This window comes from Oreochromis aureus, linkage group 3 (assembly GCF_013358895.1).
Source record: "Oreochromis aureus strain Israel breed Guangdong linkage group 3, ZZ_aureus, whole genome shotgun sequence".
Taxonomy (NCBI): domain Eukaryota; kingdom Metazoa; phylum Chordata; class Actinopteri; order Cichliformes; family Cichlidae; genus Oreochromis; species Oreochromis aureus.
This window is the reverse complement of record NC_052944.1, coordinates 46,202,924-46,219,786: the sequence shown is the minus strand read 5'-3', so window position 1 is coordinate 46,219,786 and position 16,863 is coordinate 46,202,924. Positions and strand designations below refer to the sequence as shown.

The following is a 16,863-nucleotide window of genomic DNA, read 5'->3' as shown; positions in this document are numbered from 1 at the left end:
TTCCTCATTGCACCCAAAACATCTCATGGTTTCTGTTGTTGCAAAAATAGTGTAATCAAACCCAATATTCTGTCACCTGCGTGCGTGGTTCTGGTACAAGTGACAGAAAGCTAAACATATGCAGTAGGCATGGAAAGCATTGAATGATGAGTCAGACGTGAAAGTAAAGTTGAGGGCTGTTTACTTGTTTGTCTTCGCCAAAGTACATATTACAGTGCTTTCCGAGTACTTGTGAAACTAGAGAAAAATACAAAAAAGAAATATGCTCAATGAAAATAAAGAATTATGCATTTGCTACACATGGCAAACAGATTTAGGCATTTATATATAAATCTCTCCAAATATGCATCAAAACAATAGAATATGCATCGCTTACTACTCATAAAGATGAAACACAATTCAAACTTGCAAACAAAGCTTCTCCATGGCATAACACAGATGGATGCTGAAGGATTAAACAGAGAGACTTCTGGTACCCCTCATTGTTAAAATCCCAGTACTAAAATTGCTTCCTACCTTACCCCACTCATGTGACTCTAAACATCCATTAGGAAATAGCTTCCTGTACTACCCTACTCATGTGACCCTAAACATCCAATAGGAAGTAATACAAGCCAAGCCACAGAAAAATTCACTTGATCGCAGTCTCCAAGCTAACCACTAGGAGATGCTACAATGCTCAGTGTGCACATAACATTACACCCATCAACCTTAAATTTCTTCACTAAGTTCAGCTACTGATTCTCATTGTTTGGAATCATACACACCCGTCTTTGAAATTAAACAACATGCCTTAACTTCACAGATTTGAACCCAGAGGGGAGCATTACCATTGCTGACACAATATGACCATGAAGTGACAACTCTTTTATCAATATCATCACTGATAAAAGGCAGCAAATTAGACAGAATGATATTTTTCGCCGGGTTCATTAGAGGAAAGACCGTAGTATGCATATTTTTCAAAACAACTACCTTCTCAACTAAGCTATTAACTTTGTCAGTAGAATCCAAAAACATAACAACTGCATTATTCATTCTAAATGCTGCCTTCACACTTTCACATCCAAAAACTTCTCCTACAGCCAAACCACACTCCTCAACCGAAAAATCAGTGCCAACCGGTATTCTAACACCATGCCGACGGGAGAGGCTCCAAAAGCTTTCCATCCCATGATTCCTTCTGGCCACCTGCCGAATAAAACAACAAAGAAACACCAGTGAAAGAGAGTAGTGTAACAGAACAGAACAGTGAATCACCATTGTAAAAAAGCAAAGTTCAAACCTTTAGGAACACTCACTCATTCTCCTCGCCACACCTGCAACGGACGCTCACACATGCACATCCGACAGACAGAGAGAGAGAGAAATGCACAGCTAATGAGACTGAAATTCTTGTGTGCAAGCTTTACAAGTGCCATAGGTGTGCAAAATACAATACAGTATCACAAGAACAGGCAAAATATAAGAATGGGTGAATCTGAGGATTACAACAATAAATATATGTACAAGTATAAGAGTGTATGCGCATTACTGAGTATGTAATCTAAATATGTATGTCTACGTGTAAAAAAAAATTAAATATAAAAATATATAAATATAAAAAAAATTAAATATAAAATTAAATAAAAATTAAAAAATAAAATAAATGAAAGTGTTCATTAATGCTGGATTTTTTATTTATTTATTTATATAGAAGAAAGGGTTGACAAGCTTAAAAGTTGAGGTGAGCAGTAAATAAAAGGGTTAAACACACAGTATTGCTCTCAAACTGCTCCTCTTCCTGGAGTGAAGCACAGCCTGATAACCCTCCCTCTTCTTCCTGCTCTTAAACACAGCACCTCCTCTCTGTCCACGTGTTTCCTCGTTCCCTTCCCTTCAGATCTGCAATTTGAAGATGGGTGTAACCAACATGTGGTGACGTGTAAGAGCTGACAGGCTCCATTCACTGCAGAAACACGTTGTTGAGATCAGAGCTCAGACTAGTTTCAGTTTTGAGGAAGAGAAACTCACACAGTCACTGACACTGAGAGGAGAAATGGCACAGAAAGGAGTTCAGCTGGACCGAGAAACCTTCTCTTGTTCTATCTGTTTGGATCTACTGAAGGATCCGGTGACTATTTCCTGTGGACACAGCTACTGCATGAACTGTATTAAATGTTTCTGGGATGAAGAGGACAGGAAGGGAATCCACAGCTGCCCTCAGTGCAGGAAGACTTTCACACCGAGGCCTGTCCTGGAGAAAAACATTGTGTTAGCAAGTTTAGTGGAGCAGCTGAAGAAGACTGGACTCCAAGCTGCTCCAGCTGATCACTGCTATGCTGGACCTGAAGATGTGGCCTGTGATGTCTGCACTGGGAGGAAGCTGAAAGCCATCAAGTCCTGTTTATCTTGTCCAGCCTCTTACTGTGAGAAACACCTCCAACCTCACTATGATGCAGCTCCATTAAAGAAACACAAGCTGGTGGCCCCCTCCAAGAAGCTCCAGGAGAACATATGCTCATTTCATGATGAGGTGATGAAGATTTTCTGTCGTACTGATCAGCAGAGTATCTGTTATCTCTGCACAATGGATGAACATAAAGGCCATGAAACAGTCCCAGCTGCAGCAGAAAGGACTGAGAAGCAGAAGGAGCTCGAGGTGAGACGACTAAACATCCAGCAGAGAATCCAGGAGCGAGAGAAAGATGTGAAGCTGCTTCAACAGGAGGTGGAGGCCATCAATGGCTCTGCTGATAAAGCAGTGGAGGACAGTGAGAAGATATGCATTGAGCTGATTCGTCTCATCAGAAGAAAAAGAACTGATGTGAAGAAGAAGGTCAGATCCCAGCAGGAAACTGAAGTGAGTCGAGTCAAAGAGCTTCAGGAGAAGCTGGAGCAGGAGATCGCTGAGCTGAAGAGGAAAGACGGCGAGCTGGAGCAGCTCTCACACACAGAGGATCACAACCAGTTTCTACACAACTACCCCTCACTGTCAGCACTCAGTGAGTCTACACACTCATCCAGCATCAATATTCGTCCTCTGAGGTACTTTGAGGATGTGACAGCAGCTGTGTCAGAGACCAGAGATAAACTACAGGACATTCTGAGAGAGGAATGGACAAACATCTCACTGACAGTCACTGAAGTGGATGTTTTACTGTCACCAGCAGAGCCAAAGACCAGAGCTGGATTCTTAAAATACTCACATGAAATCACACTGGATCCAAACACAGCAAACACACATCTCTTATTATCTGAGGGGAACAGAAAAGTAACAAGAATGAAACAACAACAGCCTTATTCTGATCATCCAGACAGGTTCACTGTATGTTATCAGGTCCTGAGTAGAGAGAGTCTGACTGGACGTTGTTACTGGGAGGTGGAGTGGAGAGGGGGAGGAGTTGGTGTAGCAGTCGCATACAAGAATATCAGCAGAGCAGGGAAATCATTTGAATGTTTAGTGGGATACAATGACAAATCTTGGGAATTAGATTGTGGCACAAACAGTTTTCAATTTTGGCATAACAAAGTGAAAACCGTCCTCTCGGGTCCTCTGTCCTCCAGAGTAGGAGTGTACCTGGATCACAGAGCAGGTATTCTGTCTTTCTACAGCATCTCCAAAACCATGACTCTCCTCCACAGAATCCAGACCACATTCACTCAGCCGCTCTATGCTGGATTTCAGTTTTGGCTAAATGGAGCCACTGCAGAGTTGATTAAAGTCAAATAGAGAAGACAGGTTCATGTTGATCCCTGACCATTATATGTACTTGTGTAGTTTCTAAATGAGGCTTTACATTTTAGAAGCTGAGAAGTTCAGTGGTCCATTGATGTGTGAAAATAATATTGCACTGATTCAAACTGTACTTACATTTATATACCTTACATCAATATAAATCTGAATTTGTTCTTATGGCTGATAATCATGTGAGTTTAAATGATACTACTCTTCATATTCAGCATGTTTGAAATCTTTCATCAGTCTGGTTAGTGGTTTTATTCTGTAGTTGCTGTAGTGGGTTGTCAAATGCAACAATATATTGGAGCTGCAGTGATTCATCAGTTAGTCAATGATTAGAGAATTGATTGTTTTATCATTATTTTAGTCATATTTAAAGCTGGTTCCAAATTCTGAAATGTGAAGATTGTTGGTTTCCTTAATCATATATGACTGTAAACTTAATGTCTTTGAGGTTTGAACTTTTAAAATTTAACAAAATTCGAATCCTTGAGGTTTTTGATATTTATATTATTATTATTGTATCTAGAGTGATGACAATTACTGTCATTTTTTTAAACAATTTTTTTTTATTGCTTTTGCAGCAGCATACAAAGGTTTGTTTTCACAGTAATATGCCGCAGTAATAAGAACACCCCCCACCCCCACCTCCCAAATCTACATCAAATAAAAACACATTAAATATGCATACATTAGTACAATATGTGGCATTTATACATATTGAAGGAAACAAAAAGAAGGAAAAGAAAAAAAATAGGGTTAGGGTTACTAACCCTATTTTTAATAGCTAGCACAGACTAAACAATTTTCCCCTCATCCACACTCTTGCAGGAATTGTCTGATGTTTACTTCTTTTATAAAGTTTTTAAATGGCTTCCAAATATCATCCAAATATGTGAACTTGTCTTTGAGAAAATACGTTATCCTTTCCATTGCCATACACTGTGCCAAAGAATTTATCCAAGCACCAATAGCAGGAGGATCTGATTTTTTCCAGTTTAATGCAATTATATGTTTTGCCTGTAATGTACAATAATCCATAAACTCAATTTGATGGGTTCTTAGTTTAAGATTTTTAGAATAAATCTATAGTAGCAACATTTCTGCATCTAAAGCAATCTTTGTATTTAAAATTTGGTTATTTTGTTCATCACCTCCTGCCAAAATGCACAGACAATTATGCATTCCCATATACAGTGGAAACATGTCCCACGGGCTTCTCCACATTTAAAACATGTATCTGGAATTATGTTATTATATTTGTTCATTTTCAATGGTGTTACATATGTTTGCATAATCCAGTTGTATTGTAATAGCTTTAGGTTACTATTAATTGATTGTTTTTGTGATTTTAAGCAAATTGACTTCTATGTCTCCTCAGAAATATTAATATTTAGGTCATTTCTCCAAGATTCTAACTTAGAAACTGATGTTTCTGGAGAGGCAGAGACAATCCAGTTATAGAATGTTGAAATTAAGCCTTTGTTGCCACATTTTTTCACCATTAACTCCTCTAAATTAGTTAACTGGGGAACATTGAGAGACTGATTTTGCATGGAAGAAATGAAGCTTCTAATCTGTAAATACTTAAAGAGGTGTTTTTTGGGGATTTGAAATTTTGAGACCAAATCCTCAAATGAAACCATTATTCCATCACAAAAAAGATCACCCACTTTCCTAACACCTTTTTCTGCCCAACCCTGGAACCCTGCGTCCAGATTTCCTTGTGCAAATAAGGCATTTCCCCAAATAGGACTAAACTGAGAGAGATTATTCTTAATATTCATCATTTCTTTTATTGTAAACCAAACTTCAATCATATTTCAGACTATAGGATTATTTGTTTCTTTCTTTAATTGTTTTGGCTGTGTACAGTATAAGTACAAGTCTAATGCCATTTTAAGAGAATTTGCTTCCATCCCCACCCAAGGAGGAGTATTTTGGGATGAAAAATAAAACATTATTGTCCTTAGTAGCCAGATAGTACCAGTAAAAATTGGGAGATTTCATCCCCACTGTATCAAAGGGAAGATACAACAAAGACAAGCGAATGTGGTGTAGGGTTAGATAAATAATTTTACTGTTATTGTCCATATTACTATTGCATTAATAATTAATATTGATATTGCATTCAGATGTTTAAACATATTGGCACCCAATTAAGCTTTATTACAGGTGCAGTTATAACCACTTTAAACTGTTGAGTTGGATTTATAATCTTAAATGTTTATATGCAGACTGCATTGTGAAAGAGTAACTCTGTGCCAAAATGAGACAGGAAGTTACATGTCTTTGAAGTTACATGCTTTGCAGGAAGTGAAACCAAAACCAGAGTCTGAGTGAAAGTTATTCTGAGGAGCTAGTCGGTGAGGTGAAATGGGGTGCGATTGTGGTTAGCACATAGACACACACGTAACCACACACATACATACACATAGTAGTAGGCTCATTTTGCGGTAAGGAGTTCAGATTTAATTCTGCTATACCTGCAAGAGTGCCTGCGTACGTGACAGTTTGTTCCAGACGATAAGCGAGCGTCCGGCAGTGACAGGAAGCACCTGGCTTCGAGGCGAAGAGAATGATCTTTTAAAACTGTGTTAAAAGTCATTGTGGTTTTGATTTGACGTATCCATGTAATTTACGCAAGAGGGGGCGTTCTAATACCCCGATGTATAAAACTGTGTTCTGAAGTTTTGGAGATAGAGATCCATACTGTCTGCGTACAGGATTTATCTCTCCACATGTGTCATTAAATCATTCGTTGACTCCAACTGACTGGGTCAGTGTGTTATTCTAATCTCCACCATCTCTCTCTCTCCTCAAAATGAACCTTAACATTTGGGGGCCTCGTCCGGTGTTGGAGGGGGAGAGAATGTGTTTGGAGGTGTAGATGGAGTCGGACGGGCAGGCATTGGTCAGTGGTCGAAAGTGAGTGACAAGCCGGCATACATCTAGAGGTAAGGCACTACCTGTTGAATTATTTCCGAACTGTGCCAGATTGGATATTACAAAATTAAAAGTCTACTCACTGAAATTACTGGTAGATGTCTGTTTTGATTTTGGTGAAAATCTCATGAGAATTAAAGTTGAAATAACGTTAATGATAATGAAAGTGATAAAGTACAGTACTGAGGTTTTAAAGCAGTTGGACTGCTGAGAGAGTTAAAGCAGACTGCTAATTTAGTGTGGTAGGGAATTTGGTCATTTTGTGGGTTAGAGTCCCAATTGGTCAGACAGGTTGGACCTGCTTCAGTCGTACCCTTTTCTGGGGGGGTTAACTGTTGTTTCAAAGTAATTAAATTATTTTAGGACGGGACTGGGTCCTAGGAAGTGCATTGCTCAGAGGTAACGCTTGCCAACGGTTCGGACGCGCGCCGTTGTCCTCTATGAGGGATAGTCAGCTGGCTACTGTGGAATTTGGGGCACTCCAGAACAGCTAGTGGTTGGACCACTTTACCGTTTGGAACGGTATCTGCGCTTTTTTGGGCAGCAAAGGTTGGACCTTGGGTGTTGGACACTTTTAAATTGAGTTAGGGATTTTAGAAATCGGGGCAGAAACTGTTGGACAGATACTGCTTAATTGACTACAAAAAAGTTGGACTTTATCGGTTGGACCGTTAACTTAAATTTGTCACAATTGTGTAGGTGTTAAGAGGCCTAAAATCTGTGCAGTTGTAATTAAAAGACGTCTGTGTAATATAAAATAAGAAATCTTTGTGTGAAGGGAGTCTCTGTGTCAGCAGTGCACTGCCTGTTGACTTCTATTTTTAGATGGTGTGTTCATGTAAATGAGGCAGCTGCTGCGGAGCGCATGAGAGGATTGTTGCTTTCGGTTTCGTGTGTTATCTAGCTTGATAACTATTGTTTGTAAATGTTCTCAAATGCCTGTGACTGAGATGCTGGTTTTGCTCACTAGAATTATATAAATAGAGTTTGAATTCATTACTGCGGATGTGTAGTAATTGACTGTGTTTTAATATATATATTGAGGGCATTGTACAGTACCTAAGACCACTATATATTTTCCTGTAGTAACCTCTCTTGAGCAATAAATGCTGGTGTGTTTTAGTTGTTGTTTTTTTCTCAGTTATGTATGTGCTGTGAGAAGCTGTGAGGATGATTAGAGGTTTCAGTTGTTTTTCTTTGACTTGCTCTTTCTGATTATGAAAAGCATGTCCAAAATACTCGTATGAAAGCATATTTTGAGTGATTTTAACCATGTGAATGCTGTCAGTATTTGATTTGAGTGACTCTGTGTGATTTGTGCCAAATAATAAATAGGTAATAATAATAACACGAAGGTTGATAGTAGAGTGAGTGAAAAGGTGGAAGTTTGAGAGAAAAGGCAGTGTGTGGGAGACGATTCATGATGTCTGAAAGAGGTTAGAATATTTAAAAGTGTGCATGAAATAAGGGTGTATTGTTTTTAGACGAAGATTTAGTAGAACTAAAGAGGGTTTATAGACTGTGAATATAGAAAACAAGAGTTTGATTAATCTGTAGAAACAGGAAAGAGAGACAGAAAATACAGACTGCTGTGTGTGAGAGGAAGTGGTGGTTGTGAGAGGAACTTTGCATGCCCATAAAAAGGAGCTGACTGTGTCAAGACAGCTGACAGAGAGAAACAGACGAGTTAAACTCGAAGAAGATGAAGTGAATGAATGTCTTAAGAGAAAGTAATAAAATTATATTAATTATATGTTTTAGAAAAGAGAAAGACCGAGAAAATAAATAGAAGAACTAACAATTACATTAATGAATTGGAAACGCACGTACACAAATTGTTACATGTGAAATTATTGTTGGAAAGTTTAATACACACATGAAATAAAGAAAGCAGTTTACACTCCTTTAATTTCCAGAACCAGTGTGTCCCCTAACCTGATAACACTCTTGCCCATTTGGCCCCTGTATCAGGCGAGTATGGAAGGCTGGATAGCCCATGACGGGTAAGATCCCACCTGAAAATCCTGGGACAACCTAAGGCAGGCACAGTCACGACTACTTGACCTAAGTCCGTGTGAGCTTGGACTCACTGGTGGAGACGGGACTTTAAGGGTAAAGCCGCTGGGCAGAGGCAGAGGGGAAATGTCATTAACAATGACCAGTGATGAGCCAAAGAGAGAAAACACACCCTGTCTAAAAGGAGTCTGAAACACTGGAAAAGAAACATTTAAAAAAAAAAAACCACACATACAAACAGAAAATGCACTAACCTTACAGAGACAAGCTCATGAAGATTAATGCATAGATAGTGATTAAATTTGGCTAAGAACACAAACACATGTAATTAAATCAGCTTGCTAATTTCATGAGTGTTAAAATGGTGTGAATGTTGAAGAAAATACACTTGGATAAAATAGAGTTGAGGAATAACTCAAAAGAAGCTGTATGACAAGGGAGTGAGTTATGGAAAAAACAAAAGAAAAGTGATTAAAGTAGTTTAAAAGAGTGACTTAGGAGTGCTTTTGCACTGATTGATCAAAGCAAGTGATTAGTATAGAAAGAAAATGAAAATAATTGAATAATGTGATAAGTTTTAAACATGTATTTCTCTTGTCAAGTTGACTTGTTGAGATATGACTCAGTATGCAAATTAGCTGGAGTGAGTGGTGACGAAGACACTTCCTGTGTGCGTGTGTGACTGAGGCTTTCAGTTGAGGAAACAGAGCAGTGACTGAGGAGGATTATTGGGTGACAAATATAATGGTAAAGTAACAGGATAATTGATTACGGTGGTCAGGACTGTTCAGAGGTGTAGATTTGGACAGGAAATTTATAATTTAGTGATGATACGTTGTTGTAATGGGCTTATATCTTATGCTGAATCTAAGTATGGCACAGTGCTAAAGGGGGACATTGTTGTGTGCAGAACGGTGCAGCTTTTGATGAGGTACAGGGTGCATTGAACGGGTGAAATTTAAGATTGTTTCAGATTTTTGAGGCTGTTGTTTTTGGTAGAGGGAGTTTTAATAAACCCGGACATGTCTAAGAGGGGCCCATTGGTTTTGTAACAGTGCACTTAAAGAACCTGTCAGGTGATTTTGCTTTGTACTTTGATGAGCTAATAATCAGCTCTCTTTTCTCTCATTTTTGTTCTAAGCAGGCCTGGAAGAGAGTGAACTAACAGCGCTGACAAAATCTTGGGAGAACAAACATAAGGTGGGCTTTACAGATTATAATTGGCTGAGGAGGAGACCGGATTGGCTGTGAGTCTCTGTCTAAAAGGATTGTAGCGATTCAATCCAGTCAAAACCATAAAGAATTATTTTCTTAGAAGGAAAAAACAAAATAAAACAAATGAATGAGCTCAATTTGCTATTGTGGAGCATCTGATTTTGCACAGGACGCTCCGCAATTAGCAAAAAATCTTGTGTGAATGCATGGGAGCGAATGTGTGTGAGTGGACCAAGGTGAGGATTAATAAATATCGACAGACAATTCACCCAGGCGGTAAGAGAAGAGTGAATGTTTTGTCTTGCCTTGTTTTATAGGAAGATAACAGAGACTGGAGGGTGAGAATGTAGCTTCACATGAGAGTGTGGAGCTGAAGACTTAATCCTTTAGTTGCTAATTTTGAGTTACTGATGGTTGCATTAAGAAAATTGTGTTGTATTAGCTGTGTTTCGATTAATGTATCACATTATGTTGTTGGGAATGTTAAATGCTACAGTGGAGAAAAGGTTTGATTTTACTAATGACTGAACATGTTATTATTAACCATGGTAGGTCACTGTAAAAAGTCAATTAACGTTTATAGTGAAAAAGCAAAAAACTTTAACAATATCTATGAATAACAGGGAAATTGAAGACTTAACATTTAAACGGAGATATGTAATAACACACACTGGTCCATGTGAATTAGGTTCTTTCTTGAAACGGTCAGGAATTTAAAAAGTAGAATATAGCCGACAGGGGCATATGATAGGATGTGGTACTGGAAAAGGACAAGAGCAAAGTGAAGAAAGAAAACCTATTGTGTTTTGTGTATTTTAGAAATTCAAATTAAATGGTACCACTAGACTCAGAGGATCAATATGAAAACATGATATATGCAAATTCTGTATGAAGTACATGACTGATGACTGTTCTGTCCTGAGCTTTTGTTTCCTATAGCGCCCACTTGACCACACCAACAGCTTTTCGCCAACAAAAGGAGGGTAATTGCGAATATTCGAGGGAGAAATATTATCAGTAATGGGAAAGGTAAGCCCCGATGGGGGTGATAACACCATAGCTTTCATTTAAATTATTATAATTTGACACCAAACAAAACTTCTCCAAAACTCTGTCGTTGTTGTAAATCTAGTTTGTCTTGGATCTGAACTGCGCAAACATAGAAGTTATTATACATGTGGTCCACTCGTTAAAGGGGGGACCGAGGGCCTTAGATTTAAGAGGAAATACTGTTGTACTAGAAGAGAGCAGAATATACCGGAGAGGTTTCCTGGCTCATGTCATCAGGAGGAGATAAAACGGGAGCCAGGGCCACTACTTAGGCGCCGTGTGAGAGAGAGAATGTGCATGTTTAGGCTTTTACGATGGTTTATGCTCAAAAGTGTTGTCCTTGCTTTAGCCCAAAGACTGAAAGAATTGGGAGAACTTAACAACTCAAGATTCTTCAAATCTTGACAACAAGCATAAAATTTTCCAAAATGAAGAGACAGAGTGGAGATCTAGATAAACATAATTTAGCGAACCACAGAAGGATGGAGCGTTAGAACCTATAATATGGTAAAATAACACGCAGTAAAATGTGGACCATGTGGAGTATGTTTATACTAGTGTGCAGACATTGGCTAATCTGACCAGAGAATGCAGTAAAACAGGATTGTCGAAACAGTCGGCGTTAAAGTCACCTTTCACAGTCCAGACTAGGATGGCGTTGGACATGCTAAGGGTGGAGAGAGGCTGGAGTGATCAAGGTATGGTTATGTATATTTCAAAATGATACAGCTCTGGATAGCCCAGTTACCAGGGCATGGAAGGATGATAGACATTATTAAAGGAGGAGAAGAAATTTTCTGGGATTGAGGATCCTCTGGGTAAGTGGTTAACTTAAACATGCATAAATCAAAAGCTATCATTTTAGTATTGAATGTTAATTGATTGATAATTGGCCACGTTTACAGCTGTACTGACTTGTTATAGACACAGTCTAGTTCATGTTGAAGAACTGTAACTAACAGATTGAAAACAGTGACACTAAGAGAGGAATATGCAGTGCCACACCATCACATGCCAGTGACGGTTGGGCTCAGTGATGAATCAGGTGAGCTGGATTAATGGCTGAATAAAGACATAGATTCCCCTGATGTGGTCAGTGAGGGAAAACCAGGGGGAATAAAAAAAAAAAAAAAAAAGGGTGTTTTTATATGTGAAGTTCATATTAGTATAGGTTTTGTTTCCAGGAAGTTCCAAGGATCCAGACTTTGAAGGGAGCAGGAGTTCGAGGAGATGTGACATGATGATTAAATTGATTTTGTTCCTAAATACAGGTTTCGGGCTCGGAGCAGAGAGGAGGATTGCTGAGCTGTTTTGAGAAATGATATGACTAACTTTTTTCCTTTAATTTCCTAAGCTTGGGTGAAGTGTTTTGAGTTTTTTGCCACATGAGATGTGTCAAAAAGAGAGGGGTTTAAGGTTTAATTTGTTTAATTTGAAATGGGTTTTAGGATCATTTAATGACATTTTGTTTTTTTTTTGATAATTTAGATATGGTAAAACTGAGCCAAGAATGATTATTTTCATGTTTAAGCTAAAGGATTGAAATGAACTGAATTCTATTCTGAAGATAAAATGCTGGTGTTCATAAGATGCTGTACACCAAACTTAAAGGGAATTGCGGGACACTTTGAATAGAAGACATGCTTTGGGGAGAAAAGCATATGTTATGTCCAAGCAATTTATTGTGCAAGATGACAGAGAATGGGAGGCCGTACACGCTTACAGGCATACAGTTCATAAACACACATGACAGTATTGATTCCAGGCCAAAGGCCTCAAATCTCTTTAGCTTCTAACTGAATAGGAGTTTCGCTTGTAACTAAATTGTGTGACATGTAACATATTGAGATAACACATGCAGCTCCACATGAGTCTTATTATATAAAATGCAGTTACAGAATAACGAATGCTTGTTGAAGTGACCAAGATTTTTCTTTCTTGCTTTAAACCAGGAGCAAAGGGGGGAAAGCTTATATATATTTTGGTTAAGTCTGATAAAATATAATTAGAATGTACCATTACATTAAGAGCAGTAAAATGAAATAAAATGCTATACCAAAAACAGGTTATAACACTGGAAATGTGAGTTCTAAAATGAAGTTAGTGTCAACACACAGAAGTTGTTTCTAGGGAGCTTTTAGCTATGATGAAATTTGTTCAGGAGTGATTGATTATATGCTTAAACTTAGTTGATTAAAATGGTTGTTTTTCTTTGATCCTTTAGTAGAATAAGTGTTTATGATGATTTTCTTGTTAGAGGTGACTTTAGGTCAGAGCTACGTGCAGCTGAGACAGTACAGGATGTTGAATAGAGTGAACAACAGGAAACGTGTGAAACCAGCGCTTTAAGACTGTCAAAATGCTGTAGATTGAGATGAGTGAAGTTTAAGACTGTATATGAACAGAAGTCAGAAGTTCAAAACATAATTAGGTTCATGCTTTTGAATAAAGAGAACAATTGAGGAACAGAGTAAGTTAGCGAGCCGTAGGAGGAAAAGGTGTTTTGTTTCCTTTGCAGGAGGCCTGATGGACCACAAGAGAGGGATCGAGGAAGAACCTAACCTTATGCATGGAGTGTTCTTAGGGGGGAGCTGGCATTTTATTACTGGCTCACCTAGATGTCATGAGGTGGTTGTTTGATTTGCTGAGCCAGAGGACGGCTAGAGAGGGTCAGAGAAATGACACAGATGAAGTGTGGTGACCCTCAAAGAGGGTCACCAAGAGAGGGTGTGTAGGGTTAGATAAATAATTTTACTGTTATTGTCCATATTACTATTGCATTAATAATTAATATTGATATTGCATTCAGATGTTTAAACATATTGGCACCCAATTAAGCTTTATTACAGGTGCAGTTATAACCACTTTAAACTGTTGAGTTGGATTTATAATCTTAAATGTTTATATGCAGACTGCATGGTGAAAGAAAAGGCCTAACGCAGAGTAACTCTGTGCCAAAATGAGACAGGAAGTTACATGTTTTTGAAGTTACATGCTTTGCAGGAAGTGAAACCAAACCCAGAGTCTGAGTGAAAGTTATTCTGAGGAGCTAGTCGGTGAGGTGAAATGGGGTGCGATTGTGGTTAGCACATAGACACACACGTAACCACACACATACATACACATAGTAGTAGGCTCATTTTGCGGTAAGGAGTTCAGATTTAATTCTGCTATAACTGCAAGAGTGCCTGCGTACGTGACAGTTTGTTCCAGACGATAAGCGAGCGTCCGGCAGTGACAGGAAGCACCTGGCTTCGAGGCGAAGAGAATGATCTTTTTAAACTGTGATAAAGTCATTGTGGTTTTGATTTGACGTATCCATGTAATTTACGCAAGAGGGGGCGTTCTAATACCCCGATGTATAAAACTGTGTTCTGAAGTTTTGGAGATAGAGATCAATGCTGTCTGCGTACAGGATTTATCTCTCCACGTGTCATTAAATCATTCGTTGACTCCAACTGACTGGGTCAGTGTGTTATTCTAATCTCCACCATCTCTCTCTCCTCAAAATGAACCTTAACAGCGGGGATGCTTCTTGTTCCAAATAAACTCTCTGATTAATGATGCTAGTTTGGTAAACAATCCAGTAGGAGGAGCCAGTGGGACATTCTGAAACATATACAAGAGTTTAGTTAATGCATTCATTTTAAGAACACTTATCCTTCCAGTAACAGATAACTTATCAAACACTCCAGATCTTTGGAAATTTTCTGTAGAATTGTATTATAGTTAAGTAACACCACATTTTTTAATGAAGGAACTATTTTAATGCCTAGATAAGTGAATTCAGAATTAACAGTAAAGCCAGATATATTCTGACTTACGTTTTGATTATACGCTTGTTTAAGTAACATTAATGATGACTTTGTTACATTTACTTTATACCCTGAGAAGGTCCCAAACTGGTCTATTAAATGCTTTACAGCAGGCACAGAAGTTTTTAGTGGCTTTAAAAATAAAATGACATCATCAGCAAATAAAGCAATTCTATGCTCCTTTCTACCAATCTTAACACCTTGTAATTGTCCACTGCTTCTTTTGCCAAAGGTTCAATAGCTAAAAGGAATAAAAGTGGAGATAATGGTGAACCCTGCGGGCACCCTCTTTTAATGTCAAATGGTTCAGAAATTATCTCATTAGTCATAACCTGAGCAACAGACTGACAGTGTAGTAGCTTGATCCAATGCAGAAATGATTTACCAAACCCAAATCTAACAATGACATAAAAGAGATATGGCCGTTTGATTCTATCAAAAGCCTTCTCCGCGTCAAGCGAGAGAATGGCTGTATCTTCCTGTTCACTTTGATTATGAAGAATGTTGAGGACTCGTCTTACATTATGAAAACCCTGCCTATATTTAACAAATCCATTTTGATCATCTCCTATAATAACTGCAAGAACATTTTCTAATATTTAATGTAATGTACAATAATCCATAAACTTAATTTGATGGGCTCTTACTTTAAGATTTTTAGAATAAATCTATAGTAGCAACATTTCTGCATCTAAAGCAATCTTTGTATTTAAAATTTGGTTATTTTGGTTAATTTTTTCATCTAATTGAATACAATCTATTTGTGTATGATTGTCAGTCCAAAGAGGGAGAGAGGAAAGAGGGGAACGTGAGGAGAAAGGTCAAGAAGAACCAGGTAAGAAAACAGACAGGGAACAGTGACAGGCAAAACAGAAACTGTTAAACTGACAAAGAGAAAAAACCTGATTTTACTCATACAGTCTGGAAATTGTGTCCTCCCTATATTAAAGCTGCTATACAGAATCTGCAAAAAAAAACTGGGTTGAAACATTTTTGACCCTCTTTAACAACATTCCAACATAACATTATAATTGATTGGGGAGATTAAAATTAATGATATATTTTTATGTGGTTCAACCACAACTCTACTAAAACCTCAGCCAGTAATAGGTAGGCCAACCTTTGGACTGTCCAGTTGTCTGTATGACTGCAGTACATGCACCACATTTGCACACTATCAGAAAGTGCCAAACAGCCCTGGTGGAGTGATGAGCTGTAAAGAGAAGCAGAGTGCTCTGTTTATATTCTAAAAATGTTTTAAGCTAGCTTGTTTCAAAGATTCTGTACAGCAGCTTTAAATGTTTTCCAAAAGCACACATACACTTATCAGTGTTTCTCAGACTTTTTACAGTGTGTACCATTGGGAAAATGTCAAGCTCTCCCAAGTACCACTAGGAATGTATGAAACTCATAAATCTTACAACACAAAATTTGTATTATTAAATTAGTAAAATTAGTATCTGCAGTAAAGATTTTTTCATACATTGTATACATTCTACCACAGGCAAAGTTGCCTCCATTTTATTAATATTTAGTAATAATTTATTTGTAATAACTTATTCTGTTTTGGGAGTATTTTTTATGTATGTATTATATTAGAAAGAGTAAAACTAAACACGATGAACACAGGAACACAAGATCTCTTCAAAATAAAACAGGAAACATAAGTCGCAGACATGACAACCTGAACTTGACAACGCAAGACACAGACAAGAAACACATGAAGGGCAGGGGAGACTTAACAGGGGTTGGAAGACACAAGGGGAATCTAATAACAAAGAACTAGAAAAACTAATGAGCTTAATCATATAAACATCCAAATAAACTAAACTCAAAACACTGGGTCATAAGACCCAGGAACAGGGGTTTAAATGCACCAAGGAGACAGTCATAGAGAACTCAGGACAACTGGAGACATTTCAGGATGCAGGGACTGACAGAGACATCGTGATATGTAAAGTTTATTTTGCCTGGCTGGGCAGCTCTCTGGGTGCTCAGCACCCCCAAAGCTCTGATCCTAGAATCGCCCCTGATTTGTGCCACTCCAAATATTTCTGTCCACTATAAAGGAGAACATCACAGCCTGATACCTGCAGGTCT

At 38.1% G+C, this 16,863-nt stretch overlaps 1 protein-coding gene across 1 annotated transcript; it reads left to right on the top strand.

Annotated features, from left to right (window-relative positions):
• Positions 1 to 1,977: 1,977 nt before the first annotated feature.
• On the top strand, positions 1,978 to 5,881 carry LOC116336538 (tripartite motif-containing protein 16-like). Its single transcript, XM_039610375.1, has one exon. The coding sequence runs from the start codon at positions 2,039 to 2,041 to the stop codon at positions 3,710 to 3,712; it is 1,674 nt and encodes a 557-aa protein (XP_039466309.1). The 5' UTR covers positions 1,978 to 2,038; the 3' UTR covers positions 3,713 to 5,881.
• Positions 5,882 to 16,863: the final 10,982 nt, after the last annotated feature.

Bases quoted from the DNA above. Each gene is read 5' to 3' on its own strand.
- LOC116336538 (XM_039610375.1), top strand. From the start codon at position 2,039: ATGGCACAGAAAGGAGTTCAGCTGGACCGAGAAACCTTCTCTTGTTCT.